This window comes from Oxyura jamaicensis, chromosome Z (genome assembly GCF_011077185.1).
Source record: "Oxyura jamaicensis isolate SHBP4307 breed ruddy duck chromosome Z, BPBGC_Ojam_1.0, whole genome shotgun sequence".
In the NCBI taxonomy this organism is placed as follows: Eukaryota; Metazoa; Chordata; class Aves; order Anseriformes; family Anatidae; genus Oxyura; species Oxyura jamaicensis.
The window spans coordinates 28,026,579-28,043,480 of NC_048926.1; the positions used below are offsets into that span (position 1 = coordinate 28,026,579).

Below are 16,902 nucleotides of genomic sequence, written 5' to 3' on the forward strand. Positions count from 1 at the left end.
AATGATAAGGACAGGGCAACTTTGTGTGTAGTTTCTGACTGTCACAGACACAAAGCAAGGGTGAAAGTCCAAGAGTACTGTTAGTTGGAAGCTAACATGCTTTCATCTTATTTCTTATACTATAAGGACAAAGAATGAGAATCCTATACCAAATTGAGAGAATGACACATTAAATAGCTATAGTCGTGATTCCAGAATGTGTACAATCCAGGTCTAGCTGAAATCTCAGATCTGCCAGAGACTTCAGTGGAGAAAAAGCTTTGTATTTTCATTTTGACTCTTCTGTCAGAATTCTTGAGTCCTGAACTCAGCAGACCATCTGTGCTGCCAAATAGCCCACAGAAATTAATGGTGCTTTTAAAGTTTATTGATCGGTCCATGTATAGAAGCTAGTAATGTATGATGTATTTTAAAGAATTGTTTGTATTTCTTAATAAAAAATGAGTTCTGAAACTCATTTATAGTTAGTTTCTAGAATTACAGATTAAATTTCTTGTTTATTCAGCATTATCAATACTGCCTTTTGATTTGCATAATCTAGAAACACATGCCATTTTGGTGTTATAACGTAGGAGTGTCTGTTGTTGGTTCTATTTGCTAGTTTGCTTGTTTTTATTACCGCTGAGTGATTCCTTTTCCCTTTCAAAACCTGATTCTTTGTAGTTGAGAAGGCAGCTGCTTTCTTGAGAGATTCCTACTTTTTCTTGCATCGAGCAAAGATACTCATTCATTTGTATCTAGGAAATGTATACTTCCAAAGGGGAAAAAAAAAAAAAAAAACTAGGAAGACTGCTTTCTCGAGGACAAAGCTTACTATATGAGAATCCCTAAACACAACATGTTTTATGTCACAGCAAGAACTTATCTTTTCCGTGCAAACTTTTGGAAAGGTGTTCTTGCAAATCTTTTACTATATAGGTAGGACTGAAAGACAGGGAGAGAAATGCAAAAAGAAGAAGTGAAAGATAAGTGGGGAAAAAAAATATAAGTGAAAAGCTAGTTTGTGCACTTTATTCTGAAAAGCTTGCCATTTGCCTATTTTATTCTTCTTTCTCTTTCTTTCAGAAATCTCCTCTACGTTTACCCTCAGAGGCTGAATTTTGCTAACCGACCAGCTTCTGCAAGAAACATTACTATCAAGATCCAGTTTATGTGCGGTGAAGACCCGTCCTGTGCAATGCCGGTAATAAAAGCTGAGCATTTTTAGCAACCTTTTGCTTAGCTGCAGACCTAAGGAACCACTGAAGAGACAACTCATTTTTTACTTCATGTTGCCACAATTTCTAGTCAGGCCTTAGGAAGGCAAATATCACAGAGATTGTGAAACCTGTCGTTTCATCAGGAAGCAGAACTGCAGTGCTGACTCGTGCCAGGAAGAATTGTTTCTTGAGTGGAACACAGGCATATCCCTCCCTCTTATCTAACTCTTCCTACCTTATTTTCAAAAGAGTGGCACTATATTAAATCAAGGCCATGTTGGAAACTCTGCCAGTAAAATTCACAGAGCCTCAGAGACCTTTTAAGAATAACGCATTCTGCATTCCAGTGTAACCCATCCGTATGCACTGTGTGTACACAAATGATGTAACACTGTTAAGCAGAAGTTGGAGTCTTCATTGCATGAATATGAATGGCTGCACAATCATGCAGCTTAGGTAGAGGTTTCTTTCTGAACCACCCTGTGTATTAAGGCACATGAATGCACTTCTAGCAAAGCAGGCAGTGCTGTCAGTGTTCAGATCATCCAACATTTCTCATTACAGGATCCTGTTGTCAATTTTACTAAGCTCCAGGCATTAGGCTTGAAGTGCTTTAGCCCTGTAGGCATCAGCTTCAGGCTGAAATTTTAGGGAAGCTTTCAGACCATGTCACTGGCTATTTAAGAATGACATGGGATAACAACTTTTGTGATTTTAATTGTGCTAAAGGGAAAAACAGTGAATTGAAATATTACTTTGAGGAACCCTAATCCAGCAATATGCTAAAGGCTGACACCTGATCAGCCTTTATGAGTATGCTGACACAGTGCACACTTTACAGTTGTACATTCCTTGCTCCGGATGAGCTCTGGAATTGTAATCAGAGCATCAGCACAGTATTTTCCCAAGCCACATTTCTTCTTCTTCTGGAGCTGTGCCATATGAATGTAACACTTAGTTTTCACACAATACTACAGTGTTGGTTTTGTTAAATTTTGCCCATATCACTAATTAATTTCTGATGGACACTTAGGACAGAGGCAGTTTGTCTTGCATCACTCCGCACTGTGAATGTGAGCTTCACCTCAGTACATATGGGCTTGTGCTGTACAGATATCCTTGTCTGAGCTTATTTTCCTGGTCTCCCTTTAAGGTTGCTGGATTCCAGCACCTTACCATGGAGGCTGAAATGAGAAAAGTGAGTCAAACATCATTAAATATAAAGGAGCTGTGGACTTCCAAGGTTAAGGTGAGGTGAATCTCACCCTAAATGATCAAGATACAACTGAAAAACAAACTTTAAAAAGATAATTTAACGTTTTAACATTTGATTAAAGGCAATGTGATAATGTTCAAGAGGCTTATCACAACTTCATTTCTGCAGTTCCTAACTTCTAATAGTGCATAACTGGACAATGTAATATAAGATAGTCAGCGCCTTTGCCCCTTCTTCCTGGTGTTTTACACTGAATGTTGTGTGGGGAAGATGCCAGGTGATAATACATTTTTTTCAACATGCAAAGATCAAATTGAAGGGTTATTTTCAGCTTTGAGATACTGTCTTAAAATTGATACAGGATGATAACTATTAAATGATTTAGATGTGACTGCTGTTACTTTCTTTTCTTCTTAATGCAGGTAATTTTTGGGAAATCTTCAGGTCCAGAATTTGTGCAGGAGATATACACAGCTATCACATATCATAATAAGTAAGCATTCTTATTATTTGTATGAGATGAGATGTATTAATCACAAATTCTTTACATAACTGTCAGCCTGCACAGTTAACCAAAGAATAATGGTATTAATCTATTTTAAACTTTCATATTTTATGAGTATTTGTTAGTATTTATTTTGGATTCCTACATGCATTTGCGTTAGTGACCATTGCTTTATTTTGTTTGGAGCTCTGTAGTCAAAGGTTAGTCAAAAATATTCATAGTCTGAAGGTTAAGGAATAAGATCAGGAAGCAGCATCACAACTTTGTAATAACATTCACTTTGATGAATTCGCAGATCCAAAAGAGCTGAAGGGGCTCTCTCTCATGAATGTGTACTCAAGATTTGGTTTTATACAGTAACAGCTGAAATCCCAAATTAAGATTGAATGGTTTTGAAAGTAAGAAGATGGGTGATACTTGAAGCATTCCAGCTGATACACTCTGCATCTATGCTTTCCCTGATTCAAAGTGGTAGATAGTTCATATGTATGTCCAGAGATGGTGTACAATTGGGTGTACCCCAATTGCTTAACTCGTCTCAGAAGCTGTTTTCAGTATCTATACTTTTCTTATAAACATCTGGAAGCCTACTGGCAAACATGCCTTCTGCCCAGTCTCATACTTACTCTGTAGATGTGTGTGGCTTTTTTTTTTTTTTTTAAACAGGTCTCCTGACTTTTATGAAGAAGTTAAAATTAAACTGCCAGCAAAACTCACAGAGAAACACCATCTATTGTTCACATTCTATCATATCAGCTGCCAGCCAAAGCAAGGAGCATCTGTGGAAACTGTCGTCGGGTATTCAGTAAGTTTCATTTAATACAAATGTGTACAAGTATAGGGCATGTGTGTGGGCATGGTGTGCATCCCATTAATACAGACTCTTTGCTTGTCAAGAATTTTGTCACACCTTTCATTTCTGGTTGTGGTAACACATCAAAATCCGTAGAAGGTCCTCATAGTCAATTCACAGATAACAAAGGCATGTTTATATGTTCATTAAGCATACAGATTTTAAAAATACAGATGCAACTTGTGCTATGTTACATCCTTGTCCTGTAACTTTACATTGGTAAGCATCTTTGAAGTTGATGAATTCACCCAAAGCAACTGAAGTTAGGTATACGCCTAAATATTTGCAACAGCAGTGCTTTATAGTATAGCACCTAATTCTGTTAGTTTCTATTTACTGAAAAAAAAAAAAAAAAAAAAAAAGCAATTACTGTTATTTACTGTTTATCTAACGTGTTCATACATGAGGTAACAACTAAAATAATATTTTTAATTAAGTTTTATATGGCATATAGTTTATCTTAAAACTGGTCTTTACCCTTGTCAAAATAAAAAGCACAAAAAGTCTAGAAGCCAAATGTAATTCTATCACTTTTGTTTGTCTTCTTGTTGAACCTAGCATGTTTTAGAATAAGAAATACATATTGTAGTATAATCTCTTTGACATTTTTCTTTATCAATAGATATTTTTAACTAGAGAGATTTTAAAATGAGAGGAAATCATAAATGATGATAATACTTTAGGTTGGAAAAAGTCCTAGTGCTATTGAACTATGGAGCCAGACAAATCCTATCCATTTGTTCTGGTTGTGAAGTATGTGTTTGTTTTTCACTCCAGTACCAATAATCCTTTCAAATGGGCTTTCTTTTGTGGACACATACAGTCCCACCAATTCCAATGGTACTGGTAAGAAGTAAATTAGCCTGTAGTTCAGAAGCAAGAACTGACATAGGTGAGAAATTAATTTTTATGTTTCTACTCACCTAAATATGAAATATGTCTGCACTGTGCTACTGAAATGCACAACCTCTTTCAGATTTAAATAAGAGCAAAAAGTATTGTGTCTAGATATCTAGATACAGAGTTCGGATAAGTCATTCTGACCCTAATCCTCATGGTGACATTGAGGAAAATGTTCAATTTATCCCTAGCAAAACTTTAACTCTGTTGATTTGCTTCAAAGCCAAAGATTAGCCTATTCAAGACAAGTTATTTTTTAAATAAAAACACAGGTCATATTAAATCTTTCTGATAGGATTTATTCGAAAAATATGTCACACATTAAAATCTCTGTGTTTGTTTTCTTCAAAAGAGTTGGTTTGTATAGCAGTCTTGTACATTTTTCTACAGTAGCTATCAGTGAATTTAAAATGCAAATTACTGCTGAATGGAATAGAACAGAGAAACTCAGGTCAATATCTCATTTGTTGTTCTGTTGACTGTCCATAACAAATTAGATAAATAGCTCTAATCATATATAGTCATGAATATTGCTGCATTTTCTCTTCATTTGTTTCAGTGGCTGCCAATTCTGCTAAATGATCGTCTTCAAACAGGACATTATTGTCTTCCTGTTGCATTGGATAAGCTGCCTTTCCACTACTCAATTCACTCTCCTGAGGTAACAAAGAAAATTATAAAAAGATAATATTTTCCCAGTGTAGAAGAACATTATGAGTATTTTATGATCTAACATTGGTGTCTGCTTGTAGACAATTGCCCCTTTTTGTACTTTAAAGGGCGAAAGCTCTGGAGAAAAATGTTGTTATTATTTTCATTGGTGGTATTATTATTTTAACTTGTTATATTGTGTTTTTTAAAGTTATTAATCCAAACTGGTCATTGCAAATTTTCTAACCAGTGATACATCTGTTTAGAGGGTGTCAGTTTAATAATTTGCTTTCTTTCACAGCATGGTTTGCTCATTTTTTGTGGCTGTGTGGGAAAGGGAGAGGAAATGGAATCAGGTGCTGCTACTAGAGCACAAAACTGACACCTGAGTAAAATATGGCAAGTAGGAAACTGTCCACAGGTTTAGAAACTGTCTATGGGTTTAAAAACTGTCCATGGGTACCGCATCACCAATGAGTGCCTTTGGCATTGCTTTAACCGTGAACTTCTAACCTTAAAAAATTCCCATCAGGTGATGTGCATTCACACTGTCTATGCTAGGCATCCAGCTGAAATGTTCCACATTTCCCTCTTCAATGCATCAGTTTTAATTCATCTAGTCTATAACAGCAAGAATATGCCTGATTCGGGTCCTCTATATGGCATTGAATTAGATATCTGAAGTGAACACATGAGACCCTGCAGACCCATGTAAACAGGCTTTCTGTTTGATCATTAAGAGGAGGACAATGATTCCCATATCTCTTTTCTATCACAGAAAGTTCCGTCACAGACACCACCTATTAAGTGGGTTGAAGGACACAAGGGTGTTTTCAATATTGAAGTGCAAGCTGTTTCATCAGTTCACACCCAGGTAATGCATCAGAAGCAATATGCAGTTGTAGTTTCATTTCAAAGAGAGTTCAGATGTCCAGGCTGATTGAGGAGGTTTATACACTGGAGACATTTAAGCCTACACAGGTTTGAAAACAACTAAAAAGTTCCTATTGTCTTATAGCTGTGAAAGAACCTGACATTCTTAGTGAATGAAATCCATGAGTATGAGTGAACAAATGAGCACTCTCAGCAGCCAGTCACATCAAGCGATAGGGAGTCTGGTGTCCTCCCAGCTCAGCAGAGATCTGCTGAGGCTGTGTTTGAAGGACACTGGCAGGGTGCAGTGCCAGTTTCTTCTGTGTGAGTCCTTCTGTTCTGCGAAGTTAGGTCAGAGAGTGTACCCACATCTGCAGAGAAGCATGGCATCTCCCCTCCTTCAGGGTCAGGTTGGACTGCCAAAATGCTTTAGGCAGCTCTGATATCCATGCCATGTGGTCTAAGGACCCAGGCTTAGTGCTGAATGAGAACTCTAGGAGTCTGGTCATTTAAATGTGATAGGAAATCAGAGGTTTCCCATTTTTGTTGGGATTTGAAGCTCAATAGATTGCTCTGTTTCTGGTGTTTTGTTGTGTCTCCTACTCTTTTTTCTTATTCTGGTTAACTCTGATAGCTACATCCAAACAACCAGAGATCCTGTGTCTGAAGCAGGTCTGCTACCCTTTTATAGCATACTTTTTACATACAAGTGTGGCATACTCATAAGGCACATAATTTGTACATAGCTGGAAGTGAGACTGTTAGATGCGGGTGGCAGAGGAGCTATAAATTTATGATGTGACAGGGAAAAGGAACAGCATTGTCATGAAATGAAGCAATCACTTTACTGCAGGTTTTAGCTTTTCCGCTTTTAATCTGAGCTAACCACATTCTGAATTTGAGCCAGATGAAAAGGAGCAAACAAATCATTGTGGCATTTGACTTAGAAATTGGTCTCTAGAGCTAACCACCACTTTAAGCCAGAAGGGTGAAAATATTTTTTCTCCCCAAATCAGATGTAATTCAGGCTCTGCTTAGCTAGTAGCAGGCTGATCTTTATCAACTTTGTTAACTGTGAGTGCACTGTATTTGCAGGACAATCACCTGGAGAAGTTCTTCACTCTGTGCCACTCTCTGGAAAGTCAAGTAACCTTCCCCATTCGACTGATGGACCAAAAAATCACAGAGGCTACACTGGAACATGAACTGAAACTCAGCATTATCTGTTTGAATTCTTCACGCCTTGAACCTCTTGTTTTGTTTTTACATTTAGTACTAGATAAACTTTTCCAGCTGGCTGTACAGCCCATGGTCATAGCTGGCCAGACAGGTATTTACTGATGCATGGTCTTAGAATGGTAGTGTAAGCAAACAAAATATGTGGATGTGGAAAAGCTTGCTAATTTTTCAGGCTCAGGTTTAGTAGTTGGGGTAGTCCACTTCAGAAGGAGTTGTGCTTCTCAAGACACAATTTCACAACACAATTTAATCAGGTTTGATTAGATGATCTGTCCTCCTCTTCTCCCCACACATAAGACTTTTAGAGGTACCTCTCTTTTAGAGGTAGTTTAAATTGCAGTTGTTTACTTACCTGGAGAGACATGTCAGAAGAAGGATTGTGGTTTAAATTTGTTTAGAGTTCAGTTGCTTTGCAAGAAAAACACCGGCAAAATAACTTACTCTACATCTGACACTGCTGATTGTACCACTTCCTCTGCCCAAATATTTTTAGACAGAATTGGGTGAGCACAAAAACAGAGATGATATAGTCATGCATTTTCTGTTTCTGAAGCTGCCAGCTGCCTATTACTTATGTTATATCTGGAAGGAAACCATACTTGGAGAGAGTGGTGCAGTTGATTTCCTATCTCATTTTGATAATCAGTACTTGTCATTCACTGTATTATTTGTGGAAAGGCTTGGTAGCTTGTATTTCCTTGTCAGCTGGAGGAGAATGAGTATTGGTGCCTTTCAAGTAGGTATTTTATCGGAAATGCCTGAAGGCTGCTAGAAATGATAATTAACAGTTAGGGTCTGCCTTCATGTAGCACCAAGTGGTGGAGAAGCAGAAAGTAGGTCAATTGAAGGTGGGTTATTCGTCTCTATACACTGTGATTCTGGCATGGTATAACAATTGTTGTCTGCAGCTATGAATTTGTTAAGGACAGAATTAAAGCATGTATGAGTTAGCTGGAGTGCCCTAACCTATTTGTGTAACACCCTTCAGGACTAAGATTAACTCTTTCCTTTTGTTTCATAGCCAACTTCTCGCAGTTTGCCTTTGAATCTGTTGTTGCAATAGTGAACAGTCTCCACAACAGCAAAGATCTGAGCAAAGACCAGCATGGGAGAAACTGCCTTCTGGCATCTTATGTCTACTATGTATTTCGTCTGCCAGACCCTCAAAGAGAAGTGGCCAAACTAGGTAATATTGATGCAATAGTTGCAAAAGATTTTCTTTTTTTATTATTATTTATTTTTTATTGATACATGTTTCTAAGTGTGCTGCTTCTGAGACATAGGCAACTGGCCTATAAAATAGCAAACCAGAACTTCTTATACGTGGACTACAGACCTTTCAAGCACAGCACTGTTCAGATGCATCACTTTTCTCAGAGGAGGGTCAGGATCTGAGTGCTGCAGAGAGCAACGTAGATTTGCCACCCACAATCTCTCTCTCACTGTTCTTTGTTTAAGATCCAGAGTCTTGGTCAGGGGGCATGCATTATGGCTACATGCAACATGTAGCTCCATGGAGATGAAAGTTCAAGACATGTCCTGAACTTTCCTGTCTTTCTTCAAAGAAATTTCCTCCAAAATTAAAACGGCCCTAAGATGTCAATTTCTTACTGGCCTGTAAATCAGTAAACTGCTTTCCATGCAAATCAGCTTACTGCTAAGTGACACAGGGCCAAGCTTTGCTAATTTCTCCATTGCATTAAGCATGTCAGCAGATAATAAAATCCTGTATGTTGACCAACAGGTTGAGGAATATAATCCTTCCCTTTTATTCAGTACTGCTGAGGCCACAGATGGAGTGCTGTGTCTAGTTCTTGGTTCCCCAGTACAAGAGAGGCATAGGTATAGCTGAAAAAGTTGAATGGAGGGCCACCAAGACAATCACGGGACTGTAGCACCACTCCATGAGGAAAGGCTGAAAGAGCTGGGATTGTTCATCTTGGAAAATAGAAGGTTCAAGGGGTTCTTATCCATTTCTATAAATAAGTGAATGGAGGGTAATGGATAGAGACAGGCTCTTTTCAGCTGTGCCTGGGACAAGAGGCAAAGGGCAAAAACTGGAACACAAGAGGTTCCCTCTAAGCATCAGGAAGCACTTCTGTACTGTACCAGTGACAGAGAACTGGAATAGGGTGCCCAGAAAGGTTGTGGAATCGACTTCTTTGAAGATACTCAAAAACCAGAACAGGGACCTGGGTAACCTGCTGTAGGTGTACCTGCTTCAGCAGGGGTTTGGACGAGATGACCTCAAGAGGTCCCTTCTAACCTTAACCATTCACTGATTCTGTGATTCTGTTGGTGTCCATTGTCCTAAAGGATTCATTAAGGATTCATGACTCCTGTCCTACAGGATTCATATGATCTATTGCTATGTATTGCCTGACATATCACCAAGCAGCTGTGCTGTGAGAACTAAAGATATATAAGTCTTTTTCAAATATTCATTTAAACCTCCCTTAAGGAACATTTAGGCTGACATTAGGATGTGCTAAAACCTATATGTTTTCCTACACTTAGAAAATCTTTATCTTGGAAAAATAAGATCCACAGGGAAGCTGAAAACTAGGTAATTGTTTAGTGAAGTTCCTGCAGGCAAATCTACCAGCCTTCTTGGCTACTTTGAGCATGATGTTGAACTTTATCTGTTCAGGCATGTGAATCTTATCTTAATCTACAGAAAAATTAAAAAGCACAGTAGTGCTGCTACTCAGATAGTCTTCTTAAACTTTCACTACCACATGCACAATCACCTTATGAGCTGTAGTTTCCCAAAATGTCTGTTCCTTGTTATTTAATGCCTAAGTAATTTGTTAACAAAGCTGTGGGTGGTGAGATTTTTGAGAGCTCTATGCTATTCATACTGCTGATGCTGTAGCAGCACCAAGCAGAGATCCCAGTGAATCTCATGTTTGTCTCATATAAATATGTTCTTCAGTCTTAGTTCAAACATCTCCCCATGGGCAGGTGCAGGGGGCAGTGCCATTCTGTCGGAGTCTCGTTATTACACATTTGGGCGTACTTCTGCAGTGGCCGTGGGAAGTAAACTTCTGCAGAGCCGAGTTATAAGCTGCAGCAATCCTGACATCACTGTCACACAGGCTGCTACTGATGAGGAGGTCAAAAACATCATGTCATCGAAGGTAAGAGAAGGAAGTCAAATATCTGGAGAAGTGTATGGGCCAAAACCTGAGGTGAGAATCTAGATTTGCTCTTTGAGAGTTGGATTTGCTTCTTATGTATGTATACCTATAAACCAGAGTTGGGTTTGCACTGTATATATCACTAGAAACATCTGCTTTTTGTCTGATTTGGCATGTGCATATGTTATATCCTCTTTGTTAAATTTTGATGTCTCTTATCAGTGAATAGAGTAAGAGGTAAGAATTCTGTCTGAGTTTGAGGCTTAGCCACTCCACAGAAAGATTAGCTTTTCCAAGGTGCTTCACTCACCCAGTCTTCATGATGTTAAGATTCTGTTCACATTATTTCCTAGAATGTTCAGGGAGAGCAGTCCAGCTTTCAGAAAGCCCGTGTGAGAAAAGACTGCTGTTGATTAAAGTGGGAACAGGTTCACTTTCTAAAAGGGGTGAAAGAGTCCTCGAGATGGAAATAGGTTTCCTAAAATACACTGTTAATTTATTCTGGTTCCTCTTCATTCTTTTTATTGTTTTTTTTTATTATTATTATTCATAAAGCGTGCTTCGTGGTAAATAGTTTCCCATTAAAGAAATAATAATTAGGCAATATATATAGCAACAGCCCCATGATTTGGTATCATCTACAGTTGCCTTATGTGGGTTTTGCAACTGAGTCTTTCCAAATTCTAAATTCACCCGCAGAGTCAAACACAAATTTCATCTATGTTTCTCATCCAGAACTACACATGCCACCAACAGATTACAGGATAGGAAAGGATGAACTAAGAAGCGGGGGTTTTGCTTCTCTGATGGGCACTGAGCACTTGCTGGTCTGCAATGTCCTCTGCTCATCTCAGAGCTTTTTGAAGACAGATGTGTTCATCTCACTGGGGGAAATAAAATCTAAAGTTCCTCATTCAACAGAAGGTGGAAAGCCTGGGCTCTCATGCCTACAGGATTGTACCCCCATGCAAGGAGCCTGCTCCATGCTGCAGCCCTCGCAGAGCTCTGCAGCAGCCTGGAACCATACACCCCTTCCTTTTGCTTTGAGTGTTATGAATATGAAATACTGCTTCTCAATAAGGTTATTTTCAGATACATTTTGAGGTCTTTTTTCTAGTGAATGATCAGGTGCATCTCATGTTAAAGTGAACAAGGGCTTTTCTTTAGCAAGCTAAACCATCACTAGTAAGGTGCACAGGCTTTGCCGATTTATTTGTTATGTTTTTATGGGGATATATACACATCCAGTGCAATTCTTAATAATGTAGATTTCAACTTAATAGCTTTATGAATTTTATTCTAAGGTACTGTGTCCTAAACAAACAAACAACAGCAAACAAACAACAAAAACAGATTTCAGTGTGTTTTTATTTTTTCCAAATGAATACACACTTAAAACGTGATATTACAGCTTCATCACATTGATAAATGTAGCAATTTACAATTTTTGAGTGACTACTGCCATTTTACTGTGTTTACATTGTCATTACTTTTAGTGGAAGGAAGAATCCCAGATGATCGTTTATTTAGGATGAAGAACTACTGAATATACTTAAAGGACCTATCAAAGGACCTTTTAGAGGGTGAAATTTAGAGCTTCCAAAACACAGTTGCAGTGCAGACGTTGGGCACATGATGTCAGTGTTGGTATTTTCACACTCCTGTGTCTGCCAAACTCAGGTGGTCCTTGGCCTCCTCGGGGAAGGAGGATCAATGGGAGAGAAAGCAGCAGAAAATATGTTTAGGTGAACATCTGTATTTACCCGCCAAGAAAACCACTGCTGATTTATTTTCTGGTAATTAGCATGTTCTATGCATTAACTTATTATGCATATATTTCTTCTGGCCATTCTCTTCAGCCTGTGGATCACAGCTCCAGTCGGATGTCTTTCTACATTGAAGGAACAAATGACATGCAAAATGTTTGTGCAAATCCAAGACCATCCAATAAAAAGGTAGCCTACCACTAAGTGTAAGGGTACAAATTAGCAGAGCCTGGAGTCTCTGGGGACAGTGCTGGTAATAAGCACTTCTACACGAGGAGAGGGGGGAGGGAAAACAAAATAAAAAACTGTGTTGTTGAGCAGGGATTCTGTGGTGGAATACTGAATCTGTGGGTAAATATTGCCCAAACATTTTTGCCTCTGCTCTAGAGTCTTTAGATTCTTTTTCAGGGGCAGATTTAGACAAGTAGCAGCCTGCATGGATCCTCCCTTTGCTGTCTTTCTCAAGGTGCTAGGGCCTCTGTCTTTTTTCTCTGCTTTTTCCCCTTGGATACCTGCCTTTACATGTTACCGTAAATTGCATTTAGACATGTTTGCCACCTCAGTCTTCTGTAAGGAATGTTTTACTTCTCCCCTTTTTGTAGCTTTTAGAACCAAGAAATTCCTCCTCATCCTGAGTATGTAACTCCAGATAGCTTTTTGACAACATAGAAGAAAACATATTAGATAGCTAAGTCCTCCAGAGCTGTAGCTCATGTTTGACATTAATCGGCAGGAGTGGTTTTGGATGAAGAAGCTGGGGAAAAACTCTACAGTGTTTTACAGCAGTCCAGGACTTGTGTTGTGGTTAAGAGATACTTATTCTTCTTTATCAGTTTGATTTATGTCAAAAAGCATAGGTTCATACCCATCCTGAATCTTGTCTGCATTACTGTGTTCTATTGAATGCAAATAGCCTTGGGAATTTCATTAGCTTTATTTTTTGTGTGTCAGAAACAGACAATAGACACTGCAATAAATATTTAGTCCAGATCTGAGCTTCCTAAAAATTTAGATCATTGGGACTGTGAGTCTTATGTTTGGATCTCACTGCAAAGACAGTGGTGTCCAACCAAAAACTTGATGAAGGCTCTGCTGTGGTTGTTGCTGTGTCTTTTTCTCCCACCACAGTTAATCTTACTTCTGTCTTCTCTCAAGAAACATAAATGTACTAAATAGCAACACTTAGGAGGGAGCAGAGGATGTGACTGCTCACTGCCAGACACACAGCCAACAGGCTGAAGATAGACCTAAGGCATTTTCCAATTTGGGCATCCAAGGTTCTAGATCCACAGAAAAACAGATCCCAAAGCCTGTTTGCTGCCATCATTACTTACGCAGCAGTTTAGTAAAATCCACCTTCTCATCCTACAGGGATGTCCACATGTTCCCAACCAGCTACTGACTCCAGTATGAGGGATGTTGAAAGTGTGAGTGTTGGGGGTTTGGTTGAAACTGAAGAAAGAGTTGAATGAAAAGCCATTTACCAACACTTGTGTTTATTGTCTAGCACTTCCATGAGGAGCTGGCACTGCAGATGGTGGTCAGCACAGGTATGGTGAGAGAGACTGTCTTCAAGTACGCCTGGTTCTTCTTTGAACTCCTGGTAAGACATATCAGTGGTGTTTTATATCAAGTTGATGGTGAAATGTAGCATGTACATCAGGTACAACTTTAGCTGGACCACAATGCCTTGGTGATCCAATCCCACTGTGCCATTATCTGTGATACTATCTGTAAAATTCCAGATAATGGAAGTGTCTGTGAAGAATTCTCCATATTCACTCCCATTCCCAATTGACAGCCTATGACACCAAAATCTCACATGAACTACATGCACAGTGGTCTACAGCTACAGAAGTCTGAAAGACAAGTCAAACTGAGCCTTTTCCTCCTTTTCTTTGAATAATTGCTCCCATTTCTTACACTTTGCTAATAACATAGGTGAAGTGGCAAGGCTTCCCAAAGTCAGTTTTACAGAGCCCTGAGGTGACAGATGCCACTGGAAATTTTTTTGACATACTGGTTTCCACTGAAAGCATATAAACAACACAACAGCAGATCAAGGAGTGGGAACTCCAAAAGGGCCACTCCCTGTCTGTCATCATGAAAGCCAGAAGGAGTAAGCAGCAGAATTTCAGAGCTTCAGGGGCAGGGGACCAGCGAGGGTCATCCCAGCCTCAGTGCTGAGACCAGCCAGCCGAGTGATCATGAGCAGGAATCAGTGACCAGCTGAGCCCCAGGCTCTCTGGTGTCATTGCCAATAAATGTAGGATTTGTCAAGTGGCTCTGAGAAGCTGAGAGTGGCTACATTCAGGGAGAAAGAAGTAAGGAATCTTATGAATCTTAACTCCATGGACTAACTTAAAGCAGTAGTTACCTCTGTTATATCTCTGTTTCCTTTTTTTTTTTCTTTACAGGTAAAGAGCATGGCTCAGTATGTTCACAATATAGAGAAACAGGACAACCCTCGAAGAAGCCGGTTCTCTGACCGTTTCAAAGATGACATTACCACCATAGTTAGCGTGGTTACTTCAGAGATTGCTGCACTTTTAGTCAAACCACAGAAGGTAAATGCATGAAATAAGCATCATGGCCTGTCATGTTGCATTACACTAAGCTGTATTTAATCCTATTTTACCTTCAAGAGCGTCACAGGAATTAGACCAAAACTGAGGCTGTAATCTTGGTATAGGAGGGAATCCCTTTTCCCACAGACAGGAAAGGTTGGACTCCCTCTTTCAGTAGCTAAGTTGCTTTATGTTCAGTTGTCCAGGGCATCAAGGTGCAGCCCATGTGTAGCTTTTTCCTTTTATCCCCCTTTCTCATTACCCTCAATCCTACCTCATAGTGCTTCTTTCTACATTTGACTTCCCTGGTTGTAACATGAATGCAATGTACCTCCTGGATCTGCAAAATCCAGCCATGAGTGGTATAACCCCAAATATCTCTTAAGATGAATTGGTCACCTGCAACTCAAAGACAAGAAATATACCCTAAAACCCATGTAAGTCTTTCTCCTGGTGTATTTTAACATTCCATTGACATAACGGATTATGAAGCTAAAAGGATCATGAAATGCGCTTTGTATTTTAGCATCACTGCTGTCAACTGGCATCACTGATGCCACTCCCTGCTGGCCAGTACATAAAGTGAAGGCCACAGATACGCACTGGGTGACTTCTGTTCACTCTGTTGTTGCAGCTGGCGTATTTTAATACCCCAGATCTGCCAAAGCGCTGTGCTGGCAGGGCAGTATGTTCTGCCACAGGGCAAATGAGGCTGGAAAGCCAACCTGCTCGATTACTGCTCAGCCATCTTGGGTCCCTGGTCCAGTTCTCCACCTGTGCCAAGCTGTGCTGTCAAGTGGCTGAAACTGATGAAGGGCCACAGCCAGACAACTGAGGAAAGGTAATGGCAGAAGTGACCATCACTGTCCACCAAAAAGTTGTTTCTGAAATTTCAACCTTTTTTCCACTCAATCCTTTGGTGTGCTACTGTGATAGCCATGCGCAGGAAAAGCATTTCATGGAAATGTTTGGTTAAGGCATCAGTGACGTTTTTTTTCTTATTTTGCTGTGTGATAAAAATTTGCTACATTAAAATGTTTTAATGGAACTGTAAGTTTTACCAAGAGATTAGTATTTTATGGCTTCTTCATGAGAAATACACAGGTTTTTATGGACTGTTAATTCAATTCAATTTTGATTGAGTATACAGAGCCTAATTATGTGTGAAAATCTTACTGCAGTGTTTGCAGAATTAAGGTTGTTGATGAGTTGTACAGAACAGCAGGAGCTTATACATGTCTGCTTTTTAAACTCATGAAATTATAATCTGTATGTTTCGATATAGGGTTGGACATGTTAGATTGAACTGAGGTTTAGAATACCCTGTAAACTGGTGGGAAACTATTTTTATCAGCAGAGCTGAAAAATATTTTGTAATGTAAATTTGTATCATAAAATGTATATATATGTGTTCCTGAAAAGCAACAAAAAGGTTAAAAAATGAAAAATTAAGTCATAAGCACCCTGAGGTGCTGCACACCTGCTCTCACTAGTCAGAGATAACAGTAGCAGTAACATTTTTTGCAGTCATCTCCTGTCAGTCTTGAGTTAACCTGAGGGCTCTGAGCATTAAACATGTGCAGACCCCTCAGACACCTCCACAAATTCTTCTTGGTGAACTCCATATGCTGCTGAGCTATTATAGTTTAAACTGATATGTTTTGAATAACTGTACCCTTGTTTTAGAGGGTACGTGGAGTTCTTTATGTCTCAGGCCAATTGTAAATATAAAGCAGTTTAGTTGCCAGATGGTAGAACCCACAGGTTTATCTTAGATGTAATCTTTTTCTGATCAGATTGAAACATGACATTTCTAAAAAAAAAAAATACTTGGCATTCCATCAGGATATCCAGTGAATATTTTTATTAATACGTTAAAACAATATGTTGAATACCTCAACATTTTTTTTGTAATGTTAAAAGTTCAGTTTAAAAAAGGAGGGAAGGGGAGGGAAGGGGTAAGGAGGGGAGGGGAGGGAAGGAAAGGGCAGGG

At 39.1% G+C, this 16,902-nt stretch overlaps 1 protein-coding gene across 3 annotated transcripts in view; it reads left to right on the top strand.

Moving 5' to 3' along the window:
- Nucleotides 1-16,902, top strand: part of DOCK8 (dedicator of cytokinesis 8) — a 92,520-nt gene that overhangs the window by 43,670 nt on the left and 31,948 nt on the right. For all 3 annotated transcript variants that reach the window (XM_035309080.1, XM_035309082.1, XM_035309081.1), the window contains 11 exons: nucleotides 1,066-1,183; nucleotides 2,838-2,908; nucleotides 3,587-3,725; nucleotides 5,233-5,334; nucleotides 6,103-6,198; nucleotides 7,293-7,527; nucleotides 8,458-8,622; nucleotides 10,401-10,576; nucleotides 12,436-12,531; nucleotides 13,850-13,945; nucleotides 14,760-14,909. In XM_035309080.1, coding sequence (XP_035164971.1) covers nucleotides 1,066-1,183; nucleotides 2,838-2,908; nucleotides 3,587-3,725; nucleotides 5,233-5,334; nucleotides 6,103-6,198; nucleotides 7,293-7,527; nucleotides 8,458-8,622; nucleotides 10,401-10,576; nucleotides 12,436-12,531; nucleotides 13,850-13,945; nucleotides 14,760-14,909 — 1,444 coding nt within the window. The remainder of the gene's footprint in view (nucleotides 1-1,065; nucleotides 1,184-2,837; nucleotides 2,909-3,586; nucleotides 3,726-5,232; nucleotides 5,335-6,102; nucleotides 6,199-7,292; nucleotides 7,528-8,457; nucleotides 8,623-10,400; nucleotides 10,577-12,435; nucleotides 12,532-13,849; nucleotides 13,946-14,759; nucleotides 14,910-16,902) is intronic.